General features: G+C 38.4%; 1 protein-coding gene across 2 annotated transcripts in view; it reads left to right on the top strand.

The window, feature by feature from the left end:
- MPP6 (membrane palmitoylated protein 6) overlaps positions 1-13,388 on the top strand; it is a 58,812-nt gene extending 45,424 nt beyond the window's left edge. For both annotated transcript variants that reach the window (XM_032109496.1, XM_032109507.1), the window contains exons 9-12: positions 777-938; positions 3,510-3,712; positions 4,130-4,258; positions 6,561-13,388. In XM_032109496.1, the coding sequence (XP_031965387.1) occupies positions 777-938; positions 3,510-3,712; positions 4,130-4,258; positions 6,561-6,737 (671 nt within the window). In that variant the 3' untranslated portion in view covers positions 6,738-13,388. The remainder of the gene's footprint in view (positions 1-776; positions 939-3,509; positions 3,713-4,129; positions 4,259-6,560) is intronic.
- Positions 13,389-13,559: the final 171 nt, after the last annotated feature.

Genomic DNA, 13,559 nt, shown 5'->3' with positions numbered 1-13,559 from the left:
CCAGTGGGGTGAGGGGATGTGATTTTTCCCTTCTGTTCAGCATTGGTGAGGCCACATCTAAGTGTACTGGGCACCTCCCTAGTGCAAGAGAGATGTGGACATACAAAGGTGTTAAAGGGACTGGAGCATCTCACCCATGAGAAAAAGCTAAGACAGCTGGGAATGTTCAATCTGGAGAAGAGGAGGCTCAGGACAGGTCTCATCAATGTGTACAAATACCTGAAGGGAGGGTGCAAAGAGTTTGGAGCTGGGTGGGCTCTTTGGAGAGTAGCCCAGTGACAGGGCAAGAGCCGAGCAACACAGGAGGCTCTGTCTGAACACCAGAAAACGCCTTTTCCACTGTGAGGGCGACTGAGCACTGGCACGGGTTTTCCAGAGAGGCTGTGGAGTTGTCCTCCTTGGAGATACTCAACAATGTCTGGATGTGGTCCTGGGCATTGGGGTGGACCAGATGCCTTCCAGAGGTACCTTCCAACCTCAACCATCCCATGATTCTGTGAAAGCTCACTAATTGTTAGTCACAGTTTTCTCCTTCTGATCAAACACAGACTTTCTCCTTCAAAGTAAAAGTGAGAATCTGACCTTATGCTGTAATGGAGGGATAACTATTTTATTCCCAAACCAATTCAAAGCAAGAAGTCTTGTATCAGACTTACTGCCCTCTGAGTACTGTTTATATTCACATGGGATCTGTTGATAAATAGCAGGACTACTTAATTTTTTTTCTTACAGCACTGAGTGTGTATTAAAGTGTTTTTGTACATTTCTCAATGTAGAATTTGATCGCCATGAAATCCAGATATATGAGGAAGTAGCCAAAATGCCTCCTTTTCAGAGGAAAACACTGGTCTTGATTGGGGCCCAAGGAGTGGGGCGAAGGAGTTTGAAGAACAGGTTTATTGTACTGAATCCTACTAGATTTGGAACTACAGTGCCATGTAAGTTGTCAGCATTCCTGTCATAATACCATACTTTGAGTCTGATTAACTGGAAAGTACCTGATGTTTATCCTAGTGATTTGGTGTAGGAGTGATTTCGTCAGAGCATAAAAATTATAGAGCGGGAAAACAAAAAGCTCTTCCTGTTTTCAGACAACTGAACTAACATATGACCATGAAAATATTTGTAACTAGCACTTAAATGATGCTGCAGAAAACAGTTTTTGTCTGCACAATATTTCAGTCTGTGGGTTTCTTCGTTGTCAGTCACCGTCCATTACTGAGGGGATTCCATAAGTTCCCAGTAGCCTTCTGTAATGAACAGCCAGTGGAGTTTCTCAGGTCTGCCTTGTAGTTTTCCACCTGTGGACTAGGCATTATAAATTGTTGCTTTTGTATTAAAAATGTAGGGAAAAGCAACAAACTTCCAGTAAAACTGAAGTAAGTGTTTGTGATCTCCAAGATTTGTATAACTGTCTGATGTTTTAATATATGTAGCCTTAAGCACATGGTCTTTCATATTTTCCCCTATAAACACCAGAAAAAAGCTGCCTTTACCTAAGTATGTTTTCTTGCCTTTCTTTCTGATATTTTGCTCATTCACCTTTGTTTTTGTAACTCCTCCCTCCTGTTAGACTGCTGACCAGAGAAGCCCACTCTAGCTACGTTATTATTCTCCTGCCATGTGCTTTTCAGAATTTCAAAGCCAGCCTGTTCCCTTCTGTTTCCAGGGGGCAAGGAATAGATCTGATAGTAATGGGAGGAAGGACAGGTCTGAAAGATGAATTGTGCAAGATGAGAGAACCAGTCTCTTTCATTTGCTAAATCTCTAGCATCAAAACTGGCCAGGACATTTAGAACTGGGTTGTGGACCTGATAATGAGGTTGACTTCTCAGTGTTACTTTTTTAAAGAAATCTTCTCCTGGGAATTTCATTATTTTATATTGGCAAAATAGTAAAAGACCTTTTATTTCTTCTAAAATTCTTATTCTATTTCAAAAAAACCTTCAGAATTACTTATTTCTCTAAAATGCTATATAGACGCTTGAATATATATATATATAAGTAATGCAACACAGTGTTAAAATGCTTTTACTTGGAGTTCTTGCACATTCTTTAAAGGTATAAAAGTAAACTTTTCCCAATCTGATAGTCTAATCATGCACATGCAATACCCAGTTTACTGTATAAAGAATCTCTTCTCTAGTTCAGATTTTAAGTGGGATAATCAGTAAACTTAGTTGGTCTCAGTGTCTTTGATTAGAAGGGAGTTCTCCCAGTTATTCACAAACAAATTTGTGTAGGATGTGTTTTAGGAGGTGGGAAATGGGTAAAATAGATCCACTGTGCTACGGGGAGAAGCATGTTCTTGGTGTTGAGTTCTAATCCACCACATTGCTGTGATGCCATGGTTTTTCTTCAGAGTGGACAACTGAACTGTTAAATCATCTCCTACCTGTAAAATGTTAAAGCTCACTCTCCAAAATTCATTGCAAACTGATGTATGATTTTTAAAAATGTGTTGTATTAAGCAGTATAGTTTTAATCTTTCCGTAGAATCTTGACTAAAACTAGATGTTCTAGAAATATATTTATTCTTAACCACTTCAGATAATTGTTTTTCTTGGAACTTGTGTTTTCTATAATATTGAAGTGGATAGGAATTACTGGAAGAGGAAGATTGCTTTTCACTTGTATCACCAAGTTGCACCAAGCGATGACACAAGTATTACCAAAGGAATGCATTGACTGTTAGGTTTAATATGTTCTAGAGTTCAAATCTAATTAACTGTAAGTAGCAGGTAGTTAATATGGTGATAGGATAGCAAAGTCAATAATAATATGATATTATATTTTATTTTATTCTTTTAAAATTTTATTTTTACTTTCTTGTTTAAGTAATGTCTGCACTGCACAGTGTAGCCAACACCCAAGACAGCTGATAATGATTTACTTAAGTACTGGCTTTAATCTTTCTATAGGGAATTTACCCTAATTTAAAAGGGAAGTTGTCCTAGAAAGCAGCATTAGCTGGCCTCCACTAAGATTCTGCTACGGTGGCTGGGCTGCTTCTGATATTTAAGCTAACTTTCTTTATAGCTAGCTCAGGTAATTTTACCCTGAATAACAGGGCAAATACAGAGAGCAGAAGTTTTGGGGGTGGGATGGGGCTGATCTTGTTGTACTCAGCTATTTTCAGAAGTACATTTGGCATTTGAGAGTTAAACGTCCACTTGATTTCCAAGTCACTTAAATAAATATTTTATTAAGTAAATAATTAAAAAGATGACATAAATGAGTATTGTATATGGTGTGAAGGAGTAAGACAAAGGAAATAGGCAAATGAGTGGGTAAGCAACATACAGGAAGGAATATAAATAAAGGGAACAGGAGGGGCCATGCTCAGTTTTAAAATTTATCTGGAATAATGAATAAACCTGTACATGGAGCAATTACAGTTGTATAATGTGTATTATGGTCTCCCTAACTTAATAGGCAGTCCAGTCTCATATTTATATTCCAAATATAGAAAGCAGACATTCAATTTATATTTTACGTTTTTTGTTTAGTTACTTCACGAAAGCCAAGGGATGATGAAAAAGATGGGCAAGCATACAGATTTGTGTCACGAGGCGAAATGGAGACAGATATTAAAGCTGGCAGATACTTAGAACATGGAGAGTATGAAGGAAACCTTTATGGCACCAAAATTGATTCCATCCTTGAAGTTGTTCAGACAGGAAGGACCTGCATCTTGGACGTAAATCCACAGGTATATGATTTATAATGTTACACTACAAGTGTGGGAGTATAGTGCTGAAGAGGTGAAGAGATATGCCTTCAAATTTGAAGGCTTCTTATCTGGTTTCAAGGTTATGGTTACCTACTGGATTCTTGTGTTTGTGGCACTTACTTGGAATGAGTTAGAAAGATGGAAAAAAAACAGCTTAAATTCTGCATGAAAGAGGAGTCTTGCAGAGTAGTAAATAATCTTTTTAGTCAAAGAAAGAATGATGCTGAGCATTTCAAAAGGCAATGTAGGAATTTCTAAAATAGAAATAAGAATCTTCACTTATGTGTTCCTGCCCATTTTATCAGGTGAGTTTTGTGGTGTCCCTTAAGTAATGGGGAGATGTGGTGAGTCATTCCCAAACTTTGGTGTTTTTTTTTTCTTCTTCTCTGCTTCTAGGCCCTGAAAATACTGAGGACTTCAGAATTCATGCCCTATGTGGTGTTTATTGCTGCTCCAGAGTTGGAGACTTTGCGAGCTATGCACAAGGCTGTGGTAGATGCTGGAATTACAACCAAACTTCTCACTGTAAGCAGATCATTTCTTACTTAGTTTGCTTTGAACAAGATGTTCTTAGATTTTTAAAAAATTCTTTACCTTTCATTTTAGATGGAATTTGTTCTGAAATTAATGCCTCTAAGAAAAGTTAGGCAAGACTTCTGCTGATTACCTAACAGAAGTTAATCAAATACTATGTATAAGGAAGATTGCTTCTTTCTTAAAAATAGACCCTTACAGAGAAATGTTGATTACAAAAATGACTTGTAATGTGTACTTTGGGAAGTGTCACCTTTGATTATTTGCAGCAAATGGTAGATATTTCAGAATGGCAGAAATTGTTCTTTTATGCAGATGTCTTCCCTTGACTTTCCCATCTCCCTCCCCACCCAAATTTTTGTTCCAGTTTGTCTTGTAATACATGTGTGTTTTAAAATGGAATCTGTAATGCTTGGGAAAGATATTGCAGCTTGTGTCAAAAAAAAGAGAAGAAAACCCCCGCTAACCAACAAACCAACCAAAAAAACCCCCAAACCAAAAGACAAAACCAACCAAGAGTGCAGGTAGTCCTTGTTTTCACTGCTGCAGCAGCACATGCTGCACTGAGAATGGCTGAGAGCTGCCAGAATAGGAAGTGTTGAACAGCTTCCCCTGAAGTTCCTTGGATTTGTCATATAAAGTGAAGTGGCATGTTTTGTTCATTAGATCTTCCCTCCCTTTCTGAGACACAGTGTGTAGCAGAGGGAAATGAGACATTTCCTCCAATGCAGCAAATTATAAATATTCTGTATGGGCATGAACTTTCCCAGCTGCAGGAGCAAAGCAAAAAAAACCAGATTGAGCAGTTCAATTTCCCCAACGGAGAAAAGCCATGTTTTCCTGATGGCTCATAACAATAGCACTGCAGCTTAGTAGGAACATCTTGAAAAAATGCTGACAGGGCATTCAAAGCTATAAAATGGGTGGGTGGGTTAGTATTTGCACTAAATGAGTATGTGATTTTTAGTCATGGATTCTGGTTATTATGCATTCTAGTATATCTGTGGATGCTCAACCATTCCTCTTTCCTGCCCCAATGAACCCTGAATTTTGTGGTGCATATACAAGAAGGCAAGGTTAAAACTGTCCAGACAAGTATAAAAGTAATTTCCTGCACTTCCTAATATTTGATTCCCTAAGGGACATCCTTTCCTCTATATTACTTTTTATGAATAATAAAGAGCATCATTAAATTTCAAATATGCATTTATGCGTCTTTACGGATTCTGAATCGCATCCATGCAGGTATAAAGAGTATGACTTGCTATTTCACATTCTTGTGCTTCCTGAACAAATGAAAAATAAATGTCATTTAAAGTATTATGGTTTGCTTGTTAGTGGATCTGGCTGTATTATTTCTAGCATCCTAACACATTCCATTACAAAAATTCTGGCTCTTGTGGTCATACATTTACTTGTCTCCTTCATTCACTGTGAAGAAAAGGCCATTGACAAACCTAGTTTTTCATTTTGGCTTTTATATTGACAGCTGTATCAGGACTTGAAAATATTGAAATAAATACTGTAAAGGGGGACAAATCTCATAACTGCTTACAAAAAAATTGCTGTTGTGCAAAAATGGAGAGGAATTTTAAAACAATGTAGGACTAGCAAAACACAAAAACGTGCTCAGACACACTTTATAAAGGTTTCATAATGTAGGAATATAAATTTCCTGCATATTTTTCAGCTCATGTCAGGACTACAATAATGCAGCAGTAGTTTACAAATGAGGGACTGGTGTCAGGTGAGCAAGGCTGAAATGTTGTCTCTAAGAGCCGTAAGGTATTCTAGAGCTGTATTCTGCTAGAAATTGTCTTTCATTTCGTACTAATTTAAAATGTTGGATTTTTGGTGCCTTCTGTGGAAATAAAAGGGGCACAAATAAATTTACAAAATTGATTGACTCAGTCATTCCTCAAGTATTAATTTTGCTCTGATTGTATCATCAATTGCCGTACAGTGATTGACTGCTCATTGTGCACACCAGCCCAAGTTCACCTGCTTCTATTGATTCTCTTCAAAATTGCAAGATTTGCTTGCCATATTTAACATTATTGACACAGCTCCAAACTTTTTTAGCCCTTTCAACGTGTTTTAGCTAAATTTCTGTGTGAATTTACTATAAATGAAAACCTTCCTTATTTTTAAAATATATTCAGTATCTAGCTTTAAACAGTCAGTTGCAGTACGTACCGAAGGGATCTTCTGCATCTATAAGGATTTGCCAAGTCTTATCTTCAGATCTTTAGTAACATTTAGATTCACTAATCCTTAAAAATCTCTTCCACAGGACACTGATCTGAAAAAAACAGTGGATGAGAGTGCCCGGATCCAGCGAGCCTACAACCACTACTTTGACCTGACCATTGTAAATGACAACCTGGACAAAGCCTTCGAGAAGCTGCAGACGGCCATCGAGAGACTGAGGCTGGAGCCGCAGTGGGTCCCCATCAGCTGGGTCTATTGAGGGGTTCCAGTGGGAGCTTAAGTAACAAATAAAGCCAATGGCAGCAAATGTGATGTGTAGATACTGATGATAACCTACAGCACCTGTGCATTTTTACTCTGTGTATATTCAAAAGTACACTGTTCTGAATTTTTATAAAAATGTTGAAGAGAAAGTGTACTTAAATATGTAATTTATTTTAATTTTTCTAACTTTTTACAGATAACCTTTCTATTCATATCACATGAAGGAAATGCGTTTAAGCATTTTTCTATGTTTTGATTTAGTACCTTTGCCTTTTTCATCTAAGAAACTTTCATTCACTTTCAACATTTACATCTTGGTCTTACATTTTCACTGTGATTAAAAAAAGGATACTTGAAACAATTTTTGTAAAATTTGTTTAATGTCAGTGTTTGACTGATCAAAAGTCTATAGCTCTTACTAGGAAAGAACACTTAATTTCTTCGGTTTTTTTTCTTCTTTAAAAACTAATTTCATGGGAGCAGAATTTTAAATATTAAAAGCAGTAACAAAAACACAGGTCCGTTGCTCCAGCTTTCAGCTTCATGTTGGTGCATTCCTGATGTTTCACAAGTTCTTGATATCTCTTGATTTAGGTAACTTTTGTGTAGGTTCCCTTATATCTGTCTCCTAAAATAATACAGAGCAATACCTTGCAAGCTGCTTATTAGGCTTTCTTAGGAGCCAACCTGTTAGCCCATTACAGTTGAAGTACTGACATTAGAAAGTCATGCGCAAGGTAATTCAGTGCAATTTGAATAATAGTGAAGTAGCTTGAGAGAGAACCTGACAATGTGGAGCCTTGTAGGTGACACTTAATGCTTAGGACTATTTGTTCATGCTTGTGAAAACACATTGCTTTTAAAAAAAAAAAAAAAAAAGGCATTTTCTTTTCTTAGGACATTGTTCTGTATGTGTATAGTGATCTGTGGCTTCATTTCCTGTGAACGTCTAGCTGGGTTCTAAATTATCTTTTAAATATTCATGTGTGATCAACTGCTGTATTTTATGAGTGTTGTGTAATGGCATTTCTGTGCTTTTCCTTACATTGTTTTTAATTGCATTTTTCATTAGCTAGCTTGTGAATTGGAAGCTTACTGCTAAAAAGCAATGTTGTTTATAAGTTTTTTGGTTTGCAATGTATTTCCTTTTTAGTGACAATTTTCCCCTCAGTAGGCTCATTGATATAATTCGTATTAGGTTCAGGTTGATTGATCAAAACTTAAGCTGATGTAAATTTCTGCTTAATGAGAACAGAAGGAAAATACAGCTTGTTGCTCAGATGAGCTCTTTTTGTGACCATGTTTTATATGACACTGTCAGCTGTTGTATATAGTCACATTCCCCATCACATACTGGGTTAGGTGTCTAAACTGAAGTCATCTGTTTAATTCCTCTTCCATCTGGTGACAGGCACCTGGCTTCTGGATTCTTTTTCAACACCAAAGTGTGACATGGAATGCTATCAAAAGGCATCTTCCTCAGAACTATTTCTGGAGGAAGACAGACTTAGACACTGTAAAACAGCATTGCTTCCTGGGGCTCTCAAAAGACTTTCATGTGCACAAGGAAAAGAAAAAATGGAGTCGATGCAGTAGAGGAAACTGTGTTTAAAAAAAACCTCAAAACACCCATATACAACAGATGGTTTTTACATAGCCTGTAAAGTTGGGTGTTGTGGGGGAAGAGGGGCAGAGGAGACTTGAAATCCCAGTGTGTGTGGAAAATGTTAGTTCAACTTGTGTATAGCACAGGAGATCTTCGTGGCTCTTAATACTGAGATTTCAGTCTTTTAGAAGGAATATGAAATTCTCTAAGGAAAAGTTTTACCACTGCTTTTTTATTGCTATGCTTTCTAGGATGTGTTTTCTCTGGTTTTGTTTCAGTTTGGCAGAACTCTTAAATGTGGCGCCAGCATGGGACTTGCAGTTTTCTTCCCCAGGAGACACGTTCCGTGATCCTATTGCTCAGAGGCTGCTGTGAGAAGCGAATGGAGTGTTGTGTGTAGCAGCAAATGATAGTAGGGCTGTTGCTTGGCTATTTTAGTGGTTTGCTTTTGGCACTCTGTGCTGAACATGACTGAACTGTGTGTGTGTACTGTGTCATGGGAGACCTCCATATGCTGTAAATAAGATGTGCTGTCTGGACAGATAAGATGCCTTTTCATTATGAGTTAGAAATATACTCTTATTTGTGATGCCAAAAGTGGGCTGAGTTCACTCTTCCCCAGTGAAAGGAATGAGAAGACTCTTCAGTTTACACACCACAGTACTTCATATTGCAAACATCACTTATTTTCATCTTTTTTCCATAAATTTACTGGACCAAACACATGAAACACAGACATCAGGGTTTAGTCAGGAGAGCCTTTCTCATTCTGTTTCCATCCCAGGGAAAATACTGTCAAGAGAGTCTCCCTAGTTAGCAATCTCCAGAATAGCCACGTATTTGCTAAAGACTAAAGCTTTAGTGTTTGCTATTGGTTCACACAGTGTGCTTAAATCAGGCTGTGGAGCGTCGTGGCTGACCTTTGGGTGGTGGTGGTGTAGATGGCAGTGCGCAATTCTGCAGTGCAGTTCTGAAGCAAGAAGAGAAGGTGGCTTGCTTGGGTTGGCACAAAGATTGTGTGGAAGTATCTGCAGGTTTGACCTGGATGTCTGTGTGTCAGGTTGTGGGGGGAAAACAACCTAAACCCAAACAGCACACCCCTTGCATCTGTTTGCTAAATCTTGAGGGTTCACATTGGTGTGTTTAATGGTGAGAGGGAGTGAGAGGTTGGTTTCTTTCTTTGTGTAGTTTTGGCAAAGTCAGATTTTCATCAGATACTCTGCTTAGTTTGTCCCTACCTGGTGAATGACCGGAATGAGAATAACAGTTACTATTTTTTAAGAAGAATGTTCTTGGAGGTTCTTGAAATGCTGGTGCCATTTCAGTCACATCCACAGCAGTGGCAGCCCCCACCTGCCAGGGTGTGCTACATCAGCTGTCAGACAGGGGCCTGTGCGTTGTGCAATTAGCGGAGAAAGACGCTATGAAAGGCTCATTTTGAGCAAGTGAAAACATTTCATAGAACACCTGTTCAGAGTGTTTTGGAGGAGTTAAAATAACTGGCATTTCATGTTATTTCATCCTGTACTAAACATTGATTTTCCAGATACTAACAGGAAAACTTTACATTGACTGTTAAGGATTACAATAGGTGTGTCTGAGCGAGGTGAAGATGCTGCTAAATGTTTAAGATATGTGGTGTGTATCACAAGATAAATATTTAAGTAGTTTAGAAAAGTAAATTATGAAATAGTTGTCTGTGTATATGTATGTATGTGGATGGTAAAACAAAAAAATGCTCATGTTGGTTATCACATTACTAAGATACCATGATTTAATCCAGAAATGTACCTGCATGTGAGACTTTAGAACTGGTACACTTCTCTACCTGGTTTATTGTGTTTACTAATGTATATTTTTCTAAATATACAGATATTTCAATCTAAAAAGAATCTATATTTATCTGTAATTTCTATCTGTTTTGGACAGTGCATGAGGTGCTGTAAAATTCTGTACATATAGAGACTTATAGAACACTGTAGTTGCCCTGTGAATGAAAAGTTATACATAGAAGTACAGTCAGTATGCCAAGATCTGTAAGTTATTTCCCTGAATTCACCAAAAATTCACTTAAGTGCGCACCAATCTCAACTTTCCTGTAAATATTGTGGTGCATGTGTACCCAGGCGATTACCTTGCTCTCTCTAAATGTTAGCAGGTCTGCTTTAGGTTCTGCATCACATGCCAAGATGCAGTCCAAGTTTAGTGGGATAATTAAAATGGAATATGTCATCTTGCATAGATTTATAAAGGTCTTTCAAAATGTTCTGCAAATCTACAACGAAGGTAAACATGGAGCAGAATCACAGATCTTTGTAGGCAAGGAAAAGGGAGTTCATAACCAACGCAGTATCCGTGACTTGTGCTGTGTTCTCAGGTCAGGGCAGCTCTGTGTACTTAGTTGTACAAAAGCTTTGTGGAGCAGGACGGCAGATCAGCTCATTGCTTTTGAATTTGTGTTTATATAAACTTGTCACATCTTGGCTAAGCTCAAATTGTGACATTTATTTCCTCATCCTCTGTACTCACTGCATCTTCTAAAATCATACCTAAGTGACTTGCTGTACAAATTCCCTGCAGCTCAGTGCTCAGGAAGTCATCTGGGTTTGGTTTTGTTTTTTGAAGAGGGTGATTCAGCTAAGAAATAGGGAACTTCTTTCTCTTTGAAACACAGAAAATCCCTGGCTAGGTACCCCCTTGAGCCCAGCTGGCCTCTGCTGAGCTCAAGGACCAGTGCAGAACGATCAAGCAGAGCATTGCAGAGATCAGGAACTGGGTTCTTACCTGTCCTTACGCATGAGCCAATATTGTGAACATAAACTCCCTTCACCTTTCCCGTGGTTTCCCATCCAGGCTTCCTGTAGCTTGCTTCTCCACTCACACTGAACCTTGAGGCCTTGTCCCAGTGCATGGACAGTGCCTCCTGCAGCAGCTGCTCCCTTGCCCATTGTGCCTGTGGGTGCAGCTCTCAGACAACCAGCAGCTGGAGCTCTGTCGCATGTCGTGCACATCTGTACAGGCTGTTTGCTTCATGTGAGGTTTCCTGCCTCATCCAAATTCCAAAGAGTTCAAGGACCACATGGTTATTGCCAAACTTCATGATGCTACTTTTGCAAAAGTGGTGAGATCATTTTATTGGTGTCTGTGTAGTGGGTACTGGATCAAAGACTCATAGTCTGCTGGGCCTCTTGCCTTAAATACCCCTCAGCTCCCAGCGCCCTTCTCTCCCTGCAATAGAAACCTCTCCTGGGTCACTGAAAGGGTTTCTATCCTTCAAGGTACTTTAATTTACTTTCTCTGGTGGACTGTTGTGACTGACAGTGCTGAAGTGAAGTTCTGGCCCTTCTCTTTTTTTCCCGCATTTCTTCTTTTTTGGCCTGTCCTTAGTTTTCACGTTTAACAGGCTTACTAATGGGAATTGTCTGGGATTCCCAACTTGTGTCTTGTAGAGGAAATAGTAGTTAACATGAACGTCAGTATTTAGGACTGGTATAACTTACTGTTTTTATGCCCAAGATAGATCCTAAAAATAACAATTCAGAGAAAAGACTTGTAAATTAACCAGTTTTGGTTATTTTTACAGGCAGCTTTGCCTTCTAATACTAAAAATGTGCTCATGCACACACACATACACACATACATATACATAAATAAAACTTAGGGGCAAGTGCTGCAAGTAATTCAGGCACTGTCTACTAATTTACCTGAATTCTCTGCACTATTCCACAGTCGCATTTTCAACTGCTGAATTCTCAGTTCTTCTGCTGGTACTGCAGCTGGGATTTACTGGTACAGGCTTAAAAACAAACCCCAGCTTGGTGAGGGCCATTAAGCAGTTTCACCTACAAATGGAATTTATTCAGCAGGGGTTCAGTAATATTTATAGAATAAATGACACTTGAAGTAAATGAATTTTATTCTTGGTATTTGGAACTGTTCCTTATGCTCACTGGGTATGGAGTTCCTTTTGCTGCTAGGACAGTGGTCGGGTAACACAGTTAAAGTAGTCCTGAAAACACTTCTCCCATTTAGCCTTTTCCCTTTTATGTCAGTAGCTCCATGCTACTGCTTCTCCCTGCAATTTTGGTTGTTCCCATGGCTGAGCCAACTGTTGGTTACTCCACAAGCAGCCAACATTTACCTGAATACAGTAGAGCCTCTTCCAAAAACCCAACCTCTCCATTACCTGACCTCTCACATGATCCATAGCATAAAGCAAAATGAACAGCGTTGCTTTGTACAGGCAAAAAAGGTTTTGACTGATTTTTGTTGGTTTAGGTCTTGTACACAATTATGTATGGAGAGAACTGTTCAAATATATTTTTCCCCCTAGGAAAATGCATGTTAAGCATCCCTTCCCTACCCCCCATATGTTGCCCATGTGTAACATTTGTGCACTGTGGTGTAAGGAAGGGAACTGCTTCTGTGGGGTTTAAAACACCAGAAAGTTTGCTGCTCTCCGACCCCACACCAGGCTAAGAACTGTAGGATCGTGGTTGTGTTTGGGTTTAAATGTGTACTAGAACTCTGTCACCGTGCGTTTCCTTACCTTGCGTCTTCTCACAACTGGTTTTGCCAGTTGGAAGCTCTCATGGTTTTGTTTTTTTTATTATTTCTACAGTATATTAAATTAACCTGGATTTGACATTTGTAAAACTTTCAAAACTGCTCTCCTGTAAAAAAAATAGTTTCTTTAGCTGAAAACTTCCTACAAGAAAAATCTTAACTATTAGATAAATTTTTTAATGTGAACCTGGAAATTATTTAGTACCTAATTGTTTGAATACAGTACTGTAGAGCAGGCCTAGGCTATGGGACTTGTTAGCATTGTGACTTCATACTGATAAAGTCAGCTACTATGTGGGACATTTTTAAATTGTGACTTGTTTTCTAAGAATCCCCCCCTTTGTCTTTTTCACAGCTAATATTTTCACAATAAACACAGCCAGACATAAAAATGTTAATGTACAAATGATGAAATTCTGTTAATTCCCAACAAAATATTTTTGTATATAATAAAAATTTAATATTGAAAAAATGCAATTGGCTATTTTTCTGATTTTTTTTTTTGTTGTAGTCTGCATTTGAGCCACATAATGTATGAAGGACCAGTCTTTGCAGCTGCCTTTCATCTTTGGATCTTGGTGCTCCACCTACATAAAAGCAGCTTTTCAGTTGTTCTTGTTTATCTCGATGTTCATGAATGTGCCA

Source organism: Corvus moneduloides, chromosome 1 (genome assembly GCF_009650955.1).
Source record: "Corvus moneduloides isolate bCorMon1 chromosome 1, bCorMon1.pri, whole genome shotgun sequence".
Taxonomy (NCBI): domain Eukaryota; kingdom Metazoa; phylum Chordata; class Aves; order Passeriformes; family Corvidae; genus Corvus; species Corvus moneduloides.
Note: the sequence above shows the minus strand (reverse complement) of the source record. Positions and strands in the feature narration are given on the sequence as shown.